The sequence below is a fragment of the Sceloporus occidentalis genome, unplaced genomic scaffold, assembly GCF_023333645.1.
Source record: "Sceloporus occidentalis isolate IW3139 unplaced genomic scaffold, rSceOcc1.0.p SCAF_34, whole genome shotgun sequence".
In the NCBI taxonomy this organism is placed as follows: Eukaryota; Metazoa; Chordata; class Lepidosauria; order Squamata; family Phrynosomatidae; genus Sceloporus; species Sceloporus occidentalis.
The window spans coordinates 8,836,475-8,859,217 of NW_028317014.1; the positions used below are offsets into that span (position 1 = coordinate 8,836,475).

Here is a 22,743-nt window from a genome sequence, read left to right on the forward strand (position 1 = left end):
CACACAAAACAGGACGCTAGGGGGCGCTCGTGTATACCGGTTGGGGAATAAAAGATAAAAATAAAGTAGAAGACAAATGATTGTGTAGTATTTTGTGCAAATTGAAAACGCTATACGTATATATAATGCACTCACAATCTGTCTAGGCTTTCAAGCATCATAAAGCATCCAGTCCTCCAGGTAGGTATATTATAGGAATATGTAATGAAACAGAAGACAAGTGGAAACCACAATGGTGTTGTATCTAACCACAGTGTAACCCGCAAATGTAGAGAGACACTTACACTTACTACGAGGGTATGACACACATCAGATGTATATTCCTTGTCTTCTTCCTTCGTGCTGGATGTTTCTCAGTATTCCATGGAAATGAACTGGTGCTTTAAGTCGGAATAGAGGTAGGTCCACACTGTATTCCAGTATAAAATTATTTATTGGGCTATGTGCCAGAAAAATAAAAAAAGTGTTTAACAAATATCCGCTCAGGGATGTTAAAATCTATAAATTAAAGTCCAAGTAAAAAGAGCTCTGTAAAAATCCTCAACGCGTTTCGCCTGGTAGGCTTCCTCAGGAGTATCTTCTTCGTTTGATGTATGTTCCCTTTTAAAAGTGCAGGGCGCCATCGTGATCTGCCGGCGTCTGACGTCATTCCGTACATCGTCGACGATCCATCTGTCCTCTGACCCTCCGTGCATGCCGTGTAGATGCCGTGGTAAGTAGAAAAAACTTTGTTAATTCATTTTCACCGGACGTGTCTCCGCCTCTTATTATGCTGTCCAGCAGCATTTGAATGAAAATAGTATTGTGCTAGGGGTGGGACGTATCGGGACCATCAGACGTAACGGGGGAAGATACTTATATAATTGGTATATGCCGTTTCTCGGATGCGGGGGGTTAATATAATAAAAAGTGAATGTCGGAAACTTCAAACGGAAGGAATATAAGAGGTGAGGGTGACGAGTTCTACTCGTACAATGCATATTATAGCATAACATATAGGCGTATAGGGGCTGTTGGACATGGCTAGTAATGTGATATTTAGCCTTTTGGACACCCATAGAAGGAGGGTCATATCGGGAGGGACACCAATAAAGAAAGGATCATAACGTGCAATGTGTAATGTATAGATGTATAAATTATGTGTTTGGCTGTATCTATTATAATTCAATGTTTTAATGCAGTGTATCTTTTCTTATTTCTCCATGTAGGTGCCTCGTTGGATTTAGACCCCTGATGCTGTGTAATTAGAGACCTAAATGACATTTGTATGTATTTATATAGTGCCAAGTGTGAATAAATGGAGTAAAAAATGATTAACAAAAAATTGAAAAATAAAAACTGAATGAGAGAAGGATATGTATATAAGGAAAAAATGTATATATATGAAGGAATAAAAAATAATAATAATAAAACAGGAACAAAAAAATGATTTGTGTAGTTATTATGGGAGTGGCCTGATTTGGGAATTCTACATGTATGTAAGTATATCTAACTCCATATTCAGACCTCCTTTCTTAAAAGTTTTTAGTTTAAAAATCCATTCCGTCTCTCGTCTTGATAAATTATCCACGGTGCTACCCCCTCTCCAATTGGGGGGGACCCAATCTATCCCTATAATCTTTAGGGTTTCTATTGAGAATTTTGGGCACATATTACAGTGTCGAGGGACGCTGTGTTTAGTGTTCTTATTTCTTATGTTCCCGAGGTGCTCTAGTACCCGTTCTTTCATGGGTCTTATTGTTCGCCCTACATATTGGAGCCCGCACCCACATTCCAATAAATATACTATGTTTTTAGTCAGGCAATTTATGAAGTGTTTAATGGTGTATACTTGACCTGTTGATGTGCCGATAAATTGATTCGTTTTTTTTAGGGAGTGGTGCGCACATTTTACAATGGCCACATTTGTGGAACCCTTTTGGTTTCTTACCTACAAACACATTGGGGTTCTGTACTATTGCTTGTTTTGGTAGGACGCTTGGGGCCAGTAATGTTTTTAATGATCCTGTCTTCTTAAAGATTATTTGTGGTTTTTCTGGCAAAGTTGTGCCCAGAATTTCGTCGTTTTTTAGTATATGCCAGTGTTTGTTAATGATTTGCTTAATTTTGTTGGCTTGAGTGTTATATTGGGTAAAAAAATGAGAAACTGAAATCCCTCCCCTTTGATGTATCTAGTGACCTATTTTTGTTCCCCAGTAGTTTTTGTCTGTCTATTTCCTCTACCTCACGGAGGCTACTGTCTAGTTTTTCCTCCGGATAGTTTTTCTCTAGAAATTTTTGTTTAATTTCCTCTGCTTTAAGTTTGAAGTCCTCTATTTTCGTACAGTTTCTTTTTACCCTCATGAGTTGGCCTTTTGGAATACACTGGTAGATAAAGGTAGACATAGATCCACATAAAGGGTGGAAAAAAGTAATACTTTTTATTTATTTATTTATTTTTTATAGACCTCATACAGGACTAAGAGCTTCTATTATTCCTTATTTACTTCCGAAAACAAAAGACCAAGACATACACTGAATGAGAGTTATTGTATATATTTAACTTATGTATAGACAGGACACTAGATATGTATAGTAAATTCCATCACCTTATGAAAATATGGCTGCAGTAGAAAAAAAAAACCTCATGGCAGGTATCCAGTTTTCAAACCCTTTTACTACAGCAGATTTCTCCATCATTTTGCACCGCAATACAATGAAGGTTTTATCCGCAGGAAAACAAAAATATATATATTAGCTGGAAAAGCCAAACAGTCCAAGCAAGAATGCATTTTGTTGTGAACTTGAATGGTCCTGAGAGTCGTGAAGGTCTCTAATGTTGCAAAGCAAACCTTAAAGTCTTGAAACTTTCTTACGCCAAGTGTATTGCTAGGTCTGGAACTGCCAAAACGGTGCCATACACTCTGGGCGTTTCACACTCTTCCGGTTACTTTGAATGTAAAGTTAAACTTTCTTCATCCCTCGGCCCATCAAACAAGCAAAAACGGTCATAACCATCTTGGGTTTCACTTCCACAAGGTCCTCTGGAAGAGCATATACTCTTGCACCAATACGTCTAGCCATGGATACGGCATATCTGGAGAAAACGGATGGGAAAGGAGTTAGAGAAAAAAAAATACGGTATGTATGCATGCAAATAGATAAATAATGAAATGAACTGTTAAAATTAGATGTCCAAAATTGCTCCACATGACCTTCTATCGTGCAATCATGGAGGAAGCCTTGATGACCTAGCATGTTATAGATCTCAGGAATTCCCACCAGCCACTCCCAAGGAGTTTGTACATTGCCACTGAATTCACAAGGTTGGAAACTCACTTGGCATTTTCATGTTTGTCTTCATCAGTCAAATCACCAGTCTTTACCAGTTCATAATTTATACAGCCAGGCTGTATGGCATCAATCAGATCCACTACTGGTAAGCTGGAGCTGATAGATTTGTCCTATTGAATAAACAAATAAAAAAAAATTAGTGGTAAAGAAATCAAATGCGTATATTGACTACATCCTCTCATAATTCAAATTTAAGAATATTGCCCCACCTAGGAATTTTCTACTGGATCTCTCTGGACAGAAGACCACTTTAAGCTCCACCCACTGAAAGGCCCATTCTACCAGAAGTGACCAATCGGCATCTCTTGTCTAGTTTCTAGTCTTTCACCAGAAATGAATAAACCTGCAACTTTTGCTGGACGCGGCAAGTCTGAATTCATCAAAGTAGCAAGAAGATGCTGAGCATAAATCCTCAAGATTGTGAGCTCATTTGAGTAGGGCCCTCCTCACCTGTTTCTGTATGTCATCTTGTTATGTTATATACTACTTGTGATGTCCTGTCTACCCTTTGTACAGCGCTACAAATACAATAAGAAAAGAATATCCATTCCCTTGGTTTAGAATGTGTGCGCTAACTGGACTTCTAATCAGATGATGTAGACATGTGTTAAAAAAGTTGTGCCTTCCACTAGAATTTTTTAAAACTTCACAGTAAACAACAGAAAAGTGAACCTTTCTAAATTAATATCGCCGTTACCTTAAAGCTCTGAATGGAGGTCGATTTCCCAGCTTCCGACAACGTTGTGTTCACCCAGTTCACAATGATATCATCATTTGCTTTCTCTCCTTCTCCAAGATCCTCCAGTACGTTTAAGGTATACCTGCAGAGAAGATTAATCGGGTTAAATGTAAAACAGCTACAACCGCAAGCACAAAGGACTGTTCGGGATGTCCATGGCAGGAGCTAAAGGCGATGTTACAGAATGAGTAGGCAATGTGAAATAACGTTCCCTTTGTTTAGCCAGGAGTTAAAAGCAGGAGTTTCGAAGCCCCAAAGTCTTATCTTACACCTATTCCTTATATTCACTCTGACATTTTTCCAACAGTTCAAATAGTCATAAATGTGCATTATTAAACACACTGCTGTTGTTGACCTATTACTCCCATGAAATGCAGCCAGCAAGCTTCCCCGGAGATATTGAAGGTTTGTAAACCAAGCTGTTGTTCAAACCTTAGGTTCTGATATCATGGAAGTTAAAAAACAAAAAAACAAAAAAAAAAAACCACAAAACACAAATTGAGTGACTTCAGTCTCAATGTGCACCAGCAGGAGACAACACAAAGTATTCACAGAGCTTTGAAAGAGTACTAAACTCCAAGACAAACACAGGCACACGGACACCTTTACATGCAGGGGAACACTCACCGTCTCATCAACTGCCAGAGCACAGCCAAGGTCAGCGTTTGATTTCCATCATTGAGATCCTGCCCTCCGATCCCCACCAGTGAGAACTTTGCACGTTGCTTCCCCAAATCCACTGCGTAGTTGCAATTCTCAAGCTGGAAGATCAAACCAACAGCCACTCAGAAACAAATTTTCTCTCCGCAAATACACTATATTTGGACTGGACAGAGTCAAATATTATGTGAGCAAACCAACAGTTGCCTACTTTTAGCTGTGCAGTTCACTGAACTCAAGGACAATCCACAGCGATTTTTTTCTTACCTTTTTCATATTTGCTCCGAGTTTAGGATATGGTGGCTTGTTCACCTTGTTCCAATCAACGGGAACTTTAATCTTCTCGTACAACTGTAAGATTACCAAGGCATCCTGCAGATCACTAAATAACAAAAAGGTACATTATTTCTAGATAAGATTCAGTGAAAGCCTTACATATATAAATTAACTATGTTAGGGTCCTCATCTAGAACATCAGCTTCAGGTTTATTTACCAAGATTAAATGGCTGCTGTAGAGTTGGTAATCGGGGGGGAATCAAGCATTCACTAACAAAAGCCTTTGTACATAAAAATTTGAGTTTTAAAGCCGATACGAACCCATACAAATGGTTGACATGAGGATTTACACCAAGTGAATTCATCCAGTTTCGGAATGTTCTTTCCTCCCGTGTCTCTCCTGAAAAAGAATAAATATTTTAAATGAGATCACCGAAGTGCATACAATGTGAGACAGTTACAGGACACATCAGGGAATTTGTATGATGGCAAAGAAAATGATAATGGTAAAAAAAAATTATTCAGGTATTTCAATTGATTTCCCGGGTCTTGGAGCTTTGGGTATATAAGGGGCAGATGCTGGGGTGGTGAAGCTTTGGCTGGGTGTTTGGTATGTGTAGAATCAGGTTGAAATCTGTTTTTCCTACTGCTATGAGGAACACATTTTCTTTTTTATTTTTTTTATTGGGGGGGGTTGTGTTGGGGTATCGTCCTCTAAAAATATGCAAATCAGACATACATTATAAGAATTCCTCAAAGATTATTATTTTTATCTGTACAAAAAGAATTACATAAATTCAGCAGTAGGTGGCAGGAATCTCATGTACTTTGGCAATCACACGGTACATTCGAGCAGTACACTCAACCAATTGTGTAAAGAAGATTTAAGGGCTTTGCTTAGCTCATTATTATTTTAAGCACTTATTCCTTACATGTTTTTTAGCAAAGGAGCAAACACAACCACTTCATATGCTTGGCAGATGGCTACAAACTGAATACAGATCCTCACCTTCCAAAAGATTCCAGTCAATATCCTGGTTCTCAGGCTTAGTAAGTGCTGGGTACTTGTTGAACAGGTTTGCTACAAAGGCCAGGTTTAATTTAGGATTTCCACTGACGACATCAGCTGGAGTAACAAACTGCCTGCAGCCAAGCCTATCTGCTTGCTGGAGCATGTACTCCGCTCTCTTCAGATCATCTTTCTCCTGCAGAAACAAGTACAATGAGATACTCATCAGAAGGTCTCAAAAGGCGTGACCTTTGTGTCCATCCAAGATTAAAACAAAAATTTTTTACATGTAACCGATTTTGGATTTTGTCCTGGATCGGGCACTTCTTGATCATAACAGGCCCTTATGTTGATGAATACAAGCGTTAAAGTTGCTTGCTCATGAAAAAAAGAACACTTTTAATGAAATTTAGTTACTATGATGGTTCGGACACTTACACTGAAGCCAGACATATTGATGTCTATCCTCTCTTCGCCTTCTTTCTGCCCTTTGGGTGCAATCTGATTGAGCAGATGGAAGTAGGCTCTCGAGTCCTGTAACATGATAAAGTTCAGTTAAACTTGGCTCTTCACGTGTTTTCATACACAGTACTAACTGTAATTACTTTTTTTATCAACTATTTAGTTAATGTTTGCTAAACAGCGTTCTATTATAATGCATGTGTCCTCAATTAGCACTCGTATGCAATTGGAATACCTTTGGCCCCCACATTTTATTTAGCAAAAAATGGTTCAATTAGCAGGAACATTTGGGGCCAGAATAAAAATTTCATTTGAATAACTAACATATCTTATCCTTTTTTATTATTACTATTATTGCTGATCGCACTGTGAAAGTTGCATCTACATATTTTATAACATTGTATAAAGAGCTTTCCAGTGACCTGTTCATTAACGGAATTGTACAAAGAACAACAAGTCATTGTCCCTCTCTCTACGTGAGGCTATTTCACATAGCTAGACTATTCAGGTTATATTTTTCTCGATGTGCATATCTTATGGTAGTTTGGTTAGGATGTACCTTGACAGAATTACCAAAGTCAGTAAGCTGAAAAGAAGCAAAGGAGACAGGAAAGCCGTAAAATCCATCGAAAGCATTCAAGAAAGAAACAAATGGGATAATGGAGTTAATACAGAACCACAAATGGCAGGATTTATAGAGCTAAGCAAATAATGTACAATACAAAGTCAAATGTTAAATTACTACATTTTGCTTGGAGCCCAGCATAAAATCATCATGTATGTTTTTTGTAAAAACAAGACGCCTTTTTGCAGAAAAACTCAATGTTTGCCAGAAGTGAAGCAATCGGTGGCTGTCCACCTGGTGAACTCTGCCCCACTACTGCCCACTTTAGGTCAAAGTCCATACCCATAACATTCCGGATCCTTGCTGGCAATTTATACTTTAACGATTGGGTTATATCTGTATATACCTTAATGTCCGAGCTGAAGTTATTGATTTTTTGCCAGCCTGCGTTTTCCAGATGGAAATTGGCCCATCTCAGCAACAGTTCTTCAGGGGACAGTTTCATCAGATCTTCTAGAGTCTCCCCTTCTCGAAGCAAAGCGGCCAGGGCTGAAACATATTTCAGTTTATTATAATTATTTTTATTATTAATAATGCATATGGAGGGATGTGTAATTTATGACCTGCAGCATGGGATTGATAACTGAACTCTGTGTTGGAAGAACAGACTCAACTTGGCAATTAACGGTTTTAAGATGCCATAAGACATTTGCCCAAGTTAAATTATTGGACTACACATTATAATGCCGTATAAAAAAAAAAGATCTGATTTTGGAAACCTTAAGTATCCAAAGCTAATCATTAGCCAGTAAAACCGTCCCTGGCAAAAGCGCATGCCCCTTTACCTTCATTCCTGCTTAGTTCAATGTCCGCAAACAAACCGATCTTTATAATCTGCCAAAGAAGCCCAAGCACGAGGTGAGGTTTTCCAGCCTTGAGGTCTTCTGCTCCGATGTTGACAACATGACACCCGATGGCTGAGGCCGAGTTCAAAGCCAGGTTCAAATTTTCCTACACAGGAAAAAAAAAAAAATACCATGAAGCCTGCAAAAGAATCATCAGCATCATAATCAATAAATAAATTATATATATATATATATATATATAGCAACCCAGTCTAAAACCGACAGCATTTGAAGCTTTTAGAAAATATTTTTTTCCTTTTTTAATAATGATTATTTTTAAAGAAAACCTATTTTTTATCCAAACGAAAACAGACAATACTAAATATAAAAGCACAAGACCTAGAAGGCCGCAAAAATGTAAAATAAGTCACCTGAATTGTAAACGGAGTTAGTTTTTTCTTGTTAATTGCTCTTTCATCAATGGTGTCAGGAACAGACAGGTTGATCATTTTGCTGTAAAAAAAACCCAAAACAAAAAACGGTGTGAAATATAAATATCAAGATATATATATTTCCATACCTCCACTTTACTTCGTCATTCTATTAAACTAATTTTTAGTATTTTCATATATGTAATAAAGGTTACCAACAACAAAATGTGAACTAAAAATGCGTGTTTATTTGTAAATTTATATTCACAAGCTGCTTACCAAAGTACGATGCCGTCCCCAAGGGCTCGGAATAAATCATTGGTGTTTGGATTCATAGGGAGAACGTGCTTGCAGTCTGGGTCATTCTCTAAGGCTTTGTTTATCCAGTTGACAAAGGCATATTTTTCCTCCTCTAAAAGTACAAACCAATGTAATGTGAGTCGCTTGGTGATCGGTAGACTGGAGGTTGGCACTTAAACAGAAGAGCGATACTAGTGCAGTATGATGGATGTGTAGAACAATAAAAATGTGTGTGAATGAAATACTTCATTCAAGTAATTTTACATAAACCGTGTAATACAGAGGGGAGTTGGATGAAAGAGGAAAAAAAAAAAAAAAAAATGATGAAAGGAGAAGAAAAAAAGATTTTATAGTGCAGCAGTACCGGAGTAGGAATGTTGGGTCCCTTCACTGGACAGTTCTGATGTCCCTCCAATCGCACAAATTCCCTCCTTACGATTGATCGCTTTTCGGAATGTTTTGGCAATATCGCTGCTTTTCAGCTCTTGAACAATCTGCAAGAAAAAACAAAATCATTAACAGAAGCCATGATCCATAAAATCCCATGTAACATATCATGGAAACTGTGAAAGCAGTTTAGAGTCCCGGTGGATATGATGAGGCTTCGATTACCACTCGGCATGTTTCTCAATAGCAATATAAGGCTTCTACTTGTTTGGTCACTAAGCATGACATTTAATTGTTTTAGTCCAGGTTTTCTCAAGTAACAAGTCTTAGAAGATAATCAATTGAGGAGTCCTGGCTCATTTTCATAGGTACCACTACAGCACCACATTCTTACCACCGATAACTATTTCTCAATGTTGTATGAATCAGTAGCTCTCTGGATATAATGACGTTTTAGACAGAAACCCTGGAGGTGATAATTCTTCTATTATGGTAGCTGCCCTGGAACCTTAAGCGTATAAGGTCTATTCAGCTTTGGCTTGGTGCTATTGTTTTTCTGACATTGTTTATGTCTTCAAGACATTATTTTACCAGGGAGTTGATTTTTTTTTTGGCCACAGTAAGGGTCAAAAAATTTACAAATATCAGAAACTAGTTTTATGGTCTTTATTTGGTGGCTGACGTAGAACATTTCTCAGTGTTTGAACTCCTTGCTATTTGCCATGGTACAGTTATTAGGACAAAGTCATATATATCATTATTTGATTGATTTATATGTAGCATAGGTACAAACTAATTCAGATCATTCCCGTTACAGGAGATCAACATATTATGAGGGTCTTTGTTCTTGAAAACAAAAGCGGTCCTGAGCGTGGAATATTCCAAAGTGCTTGTTAGCAAATGTCTTCTAAAGACAGTCAACAAAAGCACAAACACCAGCCAACCGCCACCAGAGGATGGGGTAAAATAGCATGAACAAAAACCCCTCTGACCAGCTTACAAAATCATAAGCAATGAAAGGATTCCCGTATCGATGGAATGATTAGAATCATTCTTTTATACACCACATGTGTGCGTGGTATTTTTTTTGTTATGATTGACACAAAGTAAAATCTATTTTTAATGTTATTGAAAATTTAAATTTCTTAAAATTTCCTTATTAAAATAAGGAAATGAAGACTGCCCACTAGGCCCATGAAAACATACATTTTGTGTATGTCCAGTCCTCAGGCATCCAAGCAGCAGCCGCCATTAACCCAGGGCTCGACAAACACCGGGCGCCAAATCGCCAAGGTGACTAGAAGCCACTTCACCTTGCAGGGTTGCCACCGTTAACCCGGTAACCCTATGCTTGTGGGAGTGCTTAGGTGTTGTTCATGTTACAGTATGCCATTAGCACGAGTGTGTATGGTAGCACATAGTGTTAGCGTGTGTATTAGTGTATTGTGTTAGCATGTGTGTACACGAGCATAGAATGTTAGCGTGTATGTTACTGTAAGGTGTTAAATGTTTGTGAGAATAAGATGGCTGGCTGCTAGATTCAAATCAAATTTGTCTATCCTTGCATTAACCTTCTGAGGCCAAGCAGCGGAATTTATGTTTTGCACACCAAAAACAAAAAAAGATGAAGTAGCTGCTTTTATGTAAATCTGTAGGAGGTATTCTGATGAATTTGCGAGGAATTTCCCCCAAAATGTAATAAGGCACATCAATGACATCTGTTATGCAGCTAGACCTCTTATTTAAAAAAAAATCTGTAAGTACATAAGATGATTCATTTAAAGATTCAAAAGACTTCGCTTTTAGACTTCATATAGGATTGAGACAAAGGCCCTCCTAATTAAGATTAGACAAAAGACATAACTTTGGGTTCGTAAAAGGGTGGAACACGATATCACTTTATGCTTTTGAATAAACAGCTATTGAGGAGAAGGCTTGGGTTTGAAACAGATGTTATGCAGATGTGTTCAGCAGCAACACACAGCTTTGGTTGATAAAAAAAAAATAAAAAAACTTGAGATGTGTTGTAAATTGCTTCACAGGGTTTTTGCACGCAGCAAAGATAAATAAATAAATAAATCACATGGTGGTATCAGATGATAAAGGATGGTGGTAAATCGTATAATAAGCGGATGGTAAGATCCTGAACAGAAATTCTGAATTAGCAGATTTTATCTCTTTACGGCATTAGGTTGTCAACCTACTTAGAATGCCTTTTTTGGAAGAATATTCAAAATTGGTTGTTCTGCCTTTAACATTAACCAAGGTCTTAAAGGAACCCATAACTCAACTTGTGTTTTAATAGTATCAAAACATTTGTAAACTTAGCATGCAAAGAGTCTGTCTTTATTTTTAGACCTGGTATCCCTTTAAACATTATGTGAAAAAGAAATGGCTCTGGTCTGTGGAAAGCAGAGACAAAAAAAAAACAAAAGCAGTGGTAGCTCGTGCAGTTGGGGCTTTTCTATATGCACAATACACATTGTGTGATGTGCTGACAAACCAGGAAACCCGTTCCAACTTACTATCTAACCCAAGCGCAAAAGTAATGGATGATCGGGAAAACATACAGCATTGCAGCAAAAAAAAAAAAAAAGGTAGACCATAAGATAGCTGTAACAACAAAACCTAAAAAGCGTACAAAGGTAGAAGAAAGAATATACGCACGAGTCCTATTCAACAGTAAGACCAGCGTTAAAGTCTTTATTCAGGTTGCATACACTGGTTAGCCTATCTGTGGGTGAACTATTCTTATGCTCCCCTCTTTTTCTCAACAGACCATAAAAAATTAGCTGTTTTCATGGTTCTCATGCTTCAGCGGAGCTGAACAGGTGGATCTTACTGCAAGACATCAAGGTGACTGATTAGAAATTGAATCAGCATTTTGCAGCAAAACTTAAAGTTCCAGGAATCACTCGCTCAATGTAGCAAAATGAATATAAAAGACATTTTTATTATAGGACTTGTATTATAGGTCTGTCGCAAAACACAACTGACAATTGTGTCTTTTCTTCTAAAAAGTGGCATCGTTTTAAGGTGGTACTACAAGATTTAAAACAAAAAATTCTACTGCATGTGTATCCCAGAGGACAATATAAAAAGGAAACCAAGAATAGTCTCCGATTGTCTGCTGGAAGAACTTTGTTTTCCACAAAAGAAAGATCGCAGACAATGAGAACTATAAATCCGAATCACTGGACAGTTCTCCAATGTGTACCTGTCCTAATATGTGTGTGCTCCTAATTCCATCTACCAAGAAACCGAATCACAACTTTTAACAAGATATCGTCTCCAATCCCCCTAGATGACACGTTCAACAATACTCACAAAAACAAATTCTTCAAAGCATATTTTCCCATCCTTGTTTTTATCTCCTTCGTTCATTAGCTTCTGGATGATCTCCCTCACTTTGTATCCGGGAAGGGAGAGGTTGGCTTCCTTAAACAAATCGTGGAGCTCATAGTCGGAAATGTACCCACTGCTGTCAAGATCTACAAAAGGAAAGAGGACAATTAGGTGAGGTCATGAACAACGTCCTTCTAAAAAACCAGTAGTGAAGGATGGTGTTCCTAGGTGGAGACTACCCTTTTATTAAGTCAATAACCGACAGCTATGTGATCAAGTCACTGGCACAAAGCCAGAGAGAGAACTCTTGAATGACTACGAATTGTCCAGCGATCATTAGATATGATGATAAAATTCTGTTGATGACAACAATATCTTTCTCTATTAACAAGGAAAATGCATTTATGATTCAGTCATTATAGATCCATGCGAAGGTGGATTCTTTAGTTGAGGGTGATTGGGCCAACACAGAAACAAGCTTTTGGGTCTCTAAAGGTTACTTCTTCAGATTCTGAAGGGGTGACCTCAGATGTCCCCAAAGCGTGACTCTACTTCATTCCCTATGATGGCCCAATAAGATGTATCACCTTCTATTTACAACAGAATATTACAGACGCTGCTTATATTCTAAACCTCACAATATAAGAGACACAATGCACAGCACTCTGGCATTCATACAGTTAAAAGACATTCGTAAATGCTTTGAATACCCTATACAAATAACCTCTCGTGTTATTCCCTCGCCGCGTCTGCTCAGTTTGCGGAACCGACAGAAAATGCTGGATTTGTTTATATTCTGACATACGATACTGGCTTTTGGTATAATTCTTGAGGGCTCAGTATGTCTTTTGTGCATGCAGGGTTACATTAGGTTGCACAAGTAGCCACTTGAATGCAAACATGTGTGTCCTGCGTGGAAAAGGAACTTGGTAGTTCAGGGGGGGAAGGTTTATAGAACTAGAAGATTTTCCGCAAAGCCAGACAGAAACAGAGTTAAGCATCGAAAACAGCTGCCCGTGCTGGAATATTGTGTTTAGACTCTGTGTCCGATGACAGCTTGAGGATTAAAACAGGAAAACAGAATCTCCTTACTGAGAAAAAGAAAATTTGATTTAATGTTCCAGGTGACATAAAAACAAAACCAACCAGTCTAATACTGGTTCCGTTTCCTCTAGATAGGGACCAAGATGCACGTTTAAAAAAATAAAATATATATATATATATATATAAAAAGGAGAAAAAAAAAACATGGCCAAAAATAAGGCTGCGCAGTTTATCCTGATTCAGCAGTAAATTTAGCTGCATGTATCGGCACTCTGTAAATAAATGTAATTCCCTTAACTAAGGTAAAACTGAAATCCAAACAATCTTCGGATTCCACAAAAAAGTCTCAAATGAAAACCTTTACCATTAAGAAAATATAACATGCCGTGCCATGCAAGTATTTACAGTAGAGGAAGCTCTGCGGGTAACCCGGCATTCTACCATAATAATGTTCTAAGCGGCAGGCACACGGAGATTTCTGCTGATGTCTTGGTTTTACTGATCAAAGTGGTGGCATACATCATTCCAGCCAGTAAATATTACTGATACTGGCACTTAGGGATTACTGAATAGTTCATTATGTTTTAGACAGCTGCAGAGTTGGGTCGGTAAAACTTGGAGCAGTAATGACTATCATCGCATTGACGTTGAACCCAGACTACTTCTGTCTACACCTGCGATGACCGAGGGTACTATTCATTAAACTGGGAGTTTGAAGGAGAGTTGCACTTTTATATACGCCAACTTCACCGTGGGCCAACGCCAGTCAGGGTCTCTTACAATGAGCCCCGACTCGGTTAACTCAAACATTGCTTTCTTCACTAATCCCTGGAAAGCAAATTAGTCGTTACTGTCCCTTGATGATCAGCATGCCGTGATCCGTACCCTTGTGCCCGGCAAGCAGATTTCTGTTGCTAAACCCAGAGAGTCCCGGATCACCAGTAATTAAGAACTCTCTCTAGATAGCGTAGTCTGGCAGGGACTGCCGGCTTTCTCAATGCCCCATGTCCTCTCCGCATGGGGCAGACTGTATTAAGGACAAGGTACAATGTAACAGCTCCTTCGCTTTGCTTATTCTTTTGAGTCCCTTCCCGGTAGCCCACAAACCAATAAACGGCTTGCATGTGTTTCCACTTATAGTCTGTTTATCTCACATTACACCCATACTTTGTGTGAGGACAATGAAGCCTGTCTGAGTAATGTTTGCACAATGAATATGAATTTCCTACGCTGAAGCTATATTATGACTCCTTTGCTGAATTTTAAGACAGGAAATTACAGATTGCTCTTGAGTGACTCACTGAATCTGCCGAAACCGAGCCGACCATCATAAAGCATGTTGGTTTTAAGTAACGGCATAAAAGAAGAAAGTTACGAAGCCACCAGTGGCTAAGCACCAGCTTACTGTCTGATACAGAACTGTCCGGCTTTCAAATGAGGTGGGCCGTGTATCATCCAGAGGGAAGGCCATAATAACCGAATGAATCAGCACCTATAGATATTTCCGGAGGGGAGATATATATAGGGTAGGTGCTATGCCCTGTACCCCGATTGCAGCCTCTATCTGTTCTAGTGATATGCATGATAGCCCAAACTATTACGCAAATCATTGTGCAAATAAAAGACACAAAAATAAACATTTAATTGCTTACCGACTTTGGCGAACGCCTCTCTAAGATCCTCCAGCTCATCTTTGGAAATCTGCGTTGTGTTCGCCATTACTACTGGCCAGAGGCACCTTAAAACAAAACACGTATGTATTAATACAAGCCGTATCCTAACATACACACTATACCCGAACCAGAATAATTACTGCATGGATCCGCAGAGCAAATCCAATAGCCATTTACGTGCCAAACGGACGCAGATGTACTTAGTGCTTTACGGTAGAGCCCTGCGCGGGACTGCTTTTTGAATCCCGCTCCCGCAATGTGAGTGTTCCGCTCCCGCCCGCTCCCGCTGTTTTGAATCCCGCTCCCGCCCGCTCCCGCCACATTTGTGGCCAATCACGCCCGCCTCCTTACCTGATTTCCCGCACAGTCCCGCAAGGCTGCCCTCGAGTTGTTCCCTCACAGCGTCTCTCTTGCTCCGCCCAGGAACAAGGCGGAGTCACAGGAAGTGACGTCACATCACGTGACTCCGCATTGTTCATGGGCGGAGCAAGATAGGAGACACTGTAAGGGAGCAGCGAGAAGGCATCCTTGCGGGACTGCGCGGGATTACCGGGACCCGCAGGTACAGTGCCTGACCGCCCGCTCCCGCCCGCAGCCCCAAGTTTTTTGGCGGCCTCCCAGTGCAGTCCTCTACTTTACGGTTTATAAGTGCAATGAAAAGGCTGCCCAAACCAGTCAGTAAGATTTATAGTTTGGCACAGAACTTAATGGGGAGGAATAATCCTGAAGATCCCATGACCAGGAAGTTCAGGTGGTTGCTTCCATGATAATATATGTAATATATATTGCGGAAAAAATTGCAGCCTATAACCGGAGACAATATGGTTCATTGCAGCGTGTGGGATGTATAGCAGTAACCGATACCATTGTGTGAATATATACTCATCCTTTATACTGCAGGCCACATATATATATTTTTGTGCCTCTATACGTTGACATGTAGTTTGGTTAAGAATATATACATTATAATAGGATGCGCAGGTAACCTCACATAAATAGGTGCAAATACTTTGTAGGTTCCATGTTAGGCTTTGATTTTCACCTAAATGAAAAGAAATCAGTAGAAAAATCAGTCCAAAAGGCAATTGATAAAAGGTATTGACTAGGGCTGCAACTAACGATTATTTTAATAATCGATTAGTTGGCCGATTATTTTTTCGATTAATCCGATTAAAAAGCAAATTTTTTTTAGTTAAAATAATGTAATAAAAAACTTACAATTTACACTTTCATCTCTTTATCACTATGGCATTTCTCTATTCACCTTCTTATTTTACCGACATAATAATAAAAGCTACAAGAACCCAAACACAGTGTTTCTCAAACTAGGTTTTAATATTTACTAATAACTTCGTATTAATTCATATTTTCATATTTATTAAAAACTAAAAAAATATTTAATAAAAACTGAGAAAAAAAGCCTTGTTTATATTTTCTTTTATTTACCAAACTGCCCCCAGTTATGCACATCTGACCCCCAGCTTGCCACTCTGCCCCCAGATATACCACTGTGCCCCCAGATATGCCTTATACTCCTTATATGCAAGTGATATCCAACTGAGCCCCCTGATATACCTTTTACCCCAGATATGTCTTATGCCCCCCGATATGCCTAATATCCATATGCCCTATTCAACGCAACTACATACTAGTCTGCCAGCCGTCAAAACACACGCCATGACACGTCTGCTCTAAACTATACGCTTCTAAATCCTACCTTCTATACGGTATCAAAAGCGAAGCCGCTTACTAACTAATTAGGGCCTCTCGGAATATCGTACAGAAAAGCTCAGCAATCTATATATTATGAGACAGTAAACCCCGCAGGCTCTGCCCGGCCTAATAACGTGTCTCATCACGTCAGTCCATCCCACATTCCTTGCAAAACAGTTTTCTAAATGAAAAATATAAACCTTAACCCGGAATATCCAAATCTTTTTCTATAAAGGGCGAGTTTTACGAGAGCTGATGTTGTCCCGATTTATGGAACCAAGAATGTTATTTATTCCGCCGGTAAAACGTAAGAATTTATATTGTAGAGCTGCAGTCATAAAGCTCGGCGCACGGCAATCTTGTAAAGCCATACTTTATTCTGCTCAAAATGCATTTTTCAGGTACAGGACAACTCCCATTTAAAGTGCATCTATGTTACTTTGCAGAGGAGAACTTTTCTACTATAGGTTGTGCTAGCCAATTGGCTAGCATATGCACGGGCCAAAAGTTACGCGTAATTTTAATCCAAGCACTAAACCAGCATGGAGATACAAACTCAAAATATGGCTGGGTGGGCTTTCCGCTATGTCACACAAAGCATTCTGGGACTGAACAGCAGGGTGTATGGGTGATCGCGCATGTGCATGCAGCACCCAGGCAGCCTTATTGGAATGCCCCAGAAACTAGCACCTGGGAACATCCAGGCTTCAGTTACCCGGCCCCCTCCCTTTTGGGGATGCAGCCAAGCGGTCCCGCTAACGGGAAAACACGGTGATAGGGCGAGGAGTGGGGCGTAACGCTTCCACGACCCGGAGTTTGTCCATGGCGAGCCCAAGCTGTACAATGGCCAAAGGGGCATAAGCAGTGCACACCATGTGACCCATTTATACTAACAGAAGTAATACCGTAAAATAATACTTTAGTGTCTACCGGCAGCAGTCAGCGATAAACTATTTCGGAATTTAAGAAACTTTTTTCCAGTACGGAGCATTGTTCACACAAAAAAAAAAAAAAAAAAAAAAAAAAAAAAAAAAAAGGTCCTGATGCACTAAATAGGTTTTCGATTATTGACTTGATTTGAAAAAACAAAGAAGAAAAAGCTTCAGGAGGTAAAATAATAATCAGGACAGACAGGTGCGACACACCCAGGAAATTCTGCCTACGAGGCATCTGTCATCCGTGCCAACGTCTCACAAGGACTTAAAGCTCTCCAGATATATATATATATATATATACACACACACACGCAATGATCTAGTGTTATCCCTTTCCCAATTGAGCCAGGAAGGTTAAATAAAGGCGTTATAGCTGTTGCAGACCACTCAATTTAAGTAATAATATAATAATAAAAATACATAATATAGATGAGACCTCTAAATACATGGTGATTAAACTATAAACAAAAATCTAACTTTGAATAAATACAGAACGAAATGTGACTTTAACACACTTTCCGCATCAGTCCTTAACTCGCGTGTCTGTCTTACGATAAGCAAGAAAAGACAGACCCTTAAGGTGCATACAAGTATCAACGCTAAGAATATCTGGCCAACAGCAATAAAAAATAAAATACTTTAGAATCTTACGTTAGCATTAACTATAAAAAATAAGCTTAGATAAGTCGGCGATTTCCCATTTAGGTAAATAAGTAAATACTCGTGGAAAGCCCAGCTTTGCGTGAATCTGTACCTGAGGCACAACTCTCATCAGCTCCGCTGTGTAAGAATCAGAATGAAACCAGCGATTTAAAAAGCCACAGAAATGTCAGGGCGTTCCCCGTGAGCTCACTGCAGTAAATATAGACGAAAAGACGAGAACAGGATAATCCTTGAGACACGCCTTGGTACACTCAATTTGTGCGCATAGTTATGGTTTTAAAGGCAGGAATACAGCTCCGTCGGTCTGTCCAGGTGCAGCCTCCCAGACGAAGCACTATTTACTCTGCTGATAGCAAGGGCTTTTATTACTAAACACCTGGTCACGCCACTTACAGAAACCGTGGAAGCCACTCTTTCAACTGCAGATGTTGCGGGCTGGATGCGCACACACCTGAGACTGCTTGGTGGCCTTTGCAGGGGTGGACATGCACACACACCTGGGACTGCTTGCAGGACTGGAGACACACCCACTCCTGGGACTGCTTGCAGGACTGGAGACACACCCACTCCTGGGACTGCTTGCAGGACTGGAGACACACCCACTCCTGGGACTGCTTGCAGGACTGGAGACACACCCACTCCTGGGACTGCTTGGTGGTGCTTGCGGGGCTGGACACACCACTGGGTCTGCTTGATGGTGCTTGCGGGGCTGGACACACACCTACCCCTGGGACTGCTTGGTGGCGCTTGCGGGGCTGGACACACACCTGGGACTGCTTGCGGGGCTGGATACACACCCCTGGGACCGCTTGGTGGCGCTTGCGGGGCTGGACACACACCCCTGGGACCGCTTGGTGGCGCTTGCGGGGCTGGACACACAGCCCTGGGACCGCTTGGTGGCGCTTGCGGGGCTGGACACACGTCTCCAACTGCTTGGTTGGTCTATAAACCTCACCTGATTAGCGAAAGCTTGACTCACAGGCCAGCCCAAGCCCTTGTTTTAAAAGAGATGCAACACGCTGCGGGTAAATACCAGATCTACAATCCCTCAAAGACCACAAAAAGTGTGTCTCTACATGTTATGCCTGCGCATCAGGGTCGGTCTCCTTTATTCCTGGGGAATGGCTTCGGCCCCAAACCCAGCAGCTCCTTCTATCCATTTAATCTGATGCAGGGCATAGGGGGATGACGCAATATACATTTGAACTTTTAGAGAATTCAAAAAATCTACGTTTCCAACCCCCACTTGAAAGTTGAGACCTTTTAGTTTTTAAACAAAAAAGGACCAGACAGAACTTAAATATTTGCAAAAAAAACAAAACAAAACAAAAAAATAAAATAAAAATAAAAAAATAAAAATAAAAAAAAACTTACTGGCAAAAATCCACATGATTGCAAAACGTCCTCAATTGGATAAAAATATGTGGATGTTTTTATCCTTAAAAAAGAAAAACAGCTGACAATAACAGTCTACACTAGAACACAGTTTAAGTAATATGGTAAAAGCTTACCGCGTACACACCGTAATACATATATTCTGCTTAAAAACAAAATTACAAAGATTTGCTCAGTCTACCAAACCGAAAAGACATAAGGAAGCGTGACGTACGTTAGTTATAATAATATGTATAATATGAAAGGCCGGAGTACAATTACCAATGATACATACTTAGTTACATAAATCATTTAATACACTGGTACCCTCCTACAGATCAGGGTTTTGTCTCAAATGATAGCAAAAAAAAGTACACATGTTTAGCTTGAGGAGGTCTTCACTTATACATCAAAACAGATCTTCCACAGGTCTGTCATTTAGATTATCGTCCTAAAACAATATCTAATTTTATACATACATACATATACACACACACACACACACACACCCTTTAGTTTGCTAGATCAGAGCAGTAAGGCAGTGATATTCACACCCATTCCAGAAATAACTTGTATCTACCTTACGAAACCATAGATACATATATTACACCCAAAATGCATATTCCATATCCATCAGAATGATTTAAGTGAATTAAATGAATGACCTTTATATTCCCACTAATTAAAGGAGAGTACTGCATTAAATGTCAGCCTGCGTCAGAAGAATACCGCTGCCTCAGTCTAGCGATGCTATTTGTCAATGCTCTACAGAACCGTCAATAAATGCTGAATTTATATTTTAATTCCGTTTTAGAAGAATGCATATTAAAATAACATTTCAATAAGCTAAACTGTACCTGTCATGTTCCACCCGCTACAAGACAAAACTAGCCGGCTGTAGTAAGGACGTCATATAAAACTTACTTTAGATTAGCCAGAGAAACAAATAAGAGCGATATTTAGAATAATGTAAATAAGTCTTACTCACTATCACTCAGAGTGGACAAAGCAAAGTGGACCCGGAGCATCTACTTCGATGCTGCTAATGACTATTCCTTCTGCATATTTAATGTTGGTGTGCGGGAGAGGCTTTAAAGTACGGTGATCAGCCATATCCGGACAATATGCGGTTTAGGCAATTGCAGCTTCCCCAAACCAAATTATAAATGGTGAGAAATGGAACATTAAAAATAGATCAGGAAACAAAAGGCGTTCCCATTAGGGTTATGAACTACACAGAATGCCCATTACATACAACACAGTGCAAGTAATTACTTACATTCCCTAGAGGAAAATGCCCTTAGGGTCTGCTTAATGTAGGTTTATCCAGAGAGGAACGAGACCACTAGACACCTGTATTAGCAAAGAAAAAGAAATAATAAAATAAAAATATCTGGAGGGGGATAAGAAATGGTTCTAGAGGTTGGCCACATACAGCTTTGTCAAGCATGGCTGTCCAGTTCAACTTGCTGCCCACTTTAATTTCTCCAATATGTAATTAGCTTGCTGCCTATATCATTAAAAGGGGATATTTCTGGAATCCAGCTCCTCTAAAGTTTAAAAAAAAAGAATCAAGTTCCTAATTATAAACCGTAATTACACACTAGAGAGATTTTGAAGCTTCCTGAGCCAAAATGTCATGGGTTTTGGCCACTGACTCTCCACAGTGTGCAACAACCTTCAATGAGACAGCATGCAACTACAGAAGCAGGAAAGAAAAGGACCCGTCATTAGATAGGATGTCTGCGTACAATTGTGGTGCCAAAAAGTAGAACTGGAGTGTGACCTATCAAACTATAAGAACTAGGAGACAGACCAACAGCTTACTTGGCAATTTTCAGCCCAAACTGAGGTTAAACCCATCGGAAATGGGATATATATTTGGGCAAATAAGGGGTCTCCAGGTACTGAGAAAACTTGGTCTAGGGTAAAATTGTTTAAATCCACCTAGGGCAAATACATTTCTTTGATAAGAAAATGGGTTTAATGCTGCGACGAAGGCTGTGAAAGGCTAACACACACGGGGTTACATTGGGTATAGACAGAGGTAACAGGGATGTAACAGATGTAACTAAACCACAACAAGAATGTAACAAAGTATAGGGGACACAATTCTTATAGGGATAATGACATCATGCTTCCAATGACACATTTACATAGAACAAAAGACTCACTACACAAATGCTACAGGTTTCTTATTACAGATACTATCACACTACATGGTGCACCTTGGTAAACCTTATACTGGGTCAGTTCACGTTAATCCCTTCTACACCTATAACGACGATAAGATTTTATACTTTTAATATTCATATCATTCTGCCCAAGGTGACCGACATTGTCTACACGCTACATCGACAACATCTACATGGAACGTTCTAATGGTTCTTAGGATCACATTCCAAACTTTTGCATGTTGTTCTAATACCCTGGGATTTAAAGGTTTTAAACTTATTCTATACTAAACAACATGATTAAAAACCTAGAAAGGAGGAAGCTCCTTTTTCATAGAAACTATTTCACAATCTCTACTCCCTACTCTGGCTAACACATACTCTAGATGGATTTCGCATGGTTCATGGGTGCAGTTTCCTGCGGGTATCCCGTATTTCAGTTTAAAGGCTGTTTGATCCACGGAAATTTCAATGGAGTGTTGCAGTCTCCTCGTTAATAGGAAGGTATGTGCCGAGCAAACAGCAGTTTAGAAAGGCTCAATAAGACTGACCCTTAGACCCTTTGGCATATGTAACGAGCAAAGCTGAAGCCAAGTTCATGTAACTATTAAACACAATCTCACGAGAAGTCCCAAGGCCAGGGGAAAAAAAATGATTGATCGGCACGGAATTGGACAAGCACATCTTCATAGGTCATACAAGTATGTATAGAGAATAAACCTGGAAATGCAACTTGGGTATATGCATTGTATGTTCCTATAGGATTTGAAATTTATATATATATATATATATATATATATATATATATATATAT

The 22,743-nt window shown here is 39.5% G+C and overlaps 1 protein-coding gene across 2 annotated transcripts; it reads right to left on the reverse strand.

Annotated features, from left to right (window-relative positions):
* Positions 1-2,943: 2,943 nt before the first annotated feature.
* LOC149298230 (plastin-3-like) lies at positions 2,944-15,116 on the reverse strand. Of its 2 annotated transcripts, XM_089487599.1 has the most exons (16): positions 15,050-15,116; positions 12,336-12,499; positions 8,986-9,115; positions 8,601-8,733; positions 8,322-8,403; positions 7,891-8,056; positions 7,452-7,594; positions 7,040-7,066; positions 6,457-6,552; positions 6,019-6,214; positions 5,331-5,409; positions 5,000-5,114; positions 4,700-4,833; positions 4,031-4,154; positions 3,319-3,443; positions 2,944-3,076 (listed from the first exon to the last, which is right to left on the reverse strand). In XM_089487599.1, exons 1-16 carry the CDS (start codon positions 15,114-15,116, stop codon positions 2,944-2,946), a joined length of 1,914 nt encoding a protein of 637 aa, XP_089343725.1. The 2 variants fall into 2 exon arrangements, with proteins under 2 accessions (XP_089343725.1, XP_089343726.1); XM_089487600.1 differs by lacking the exon at positions 7,040-7,066.
* Positions 15,117-22,743: the final 7,627 nt, after the last annotated feature.

Excerpts from the sequence above, each read along its gene's own strand:
- LOC149298230 (XM_089487599.1), bottom strand. The coding sequence starts at position 15,116 with ATGGCGAACACAACGCAGATTTCCAAAGATGAGCTGGAGGATCTTAGA. Across the intron at positions 8,057-8,321 it reads TAACTCCGTTTACAATTCAG|GAAAATTTGAACCTGGCTTT; the intron begins GTGACTTATTTT and ends TTTCCTGTGTAG. Across the intron at positions 5,410-6,018 it reads TGACTGGAATCTTTTGGAAG|GAGAGACACGGGAGGAAAGA; the intron begins GTGAGGATCTGT and ends ATTCTTTTTCAG.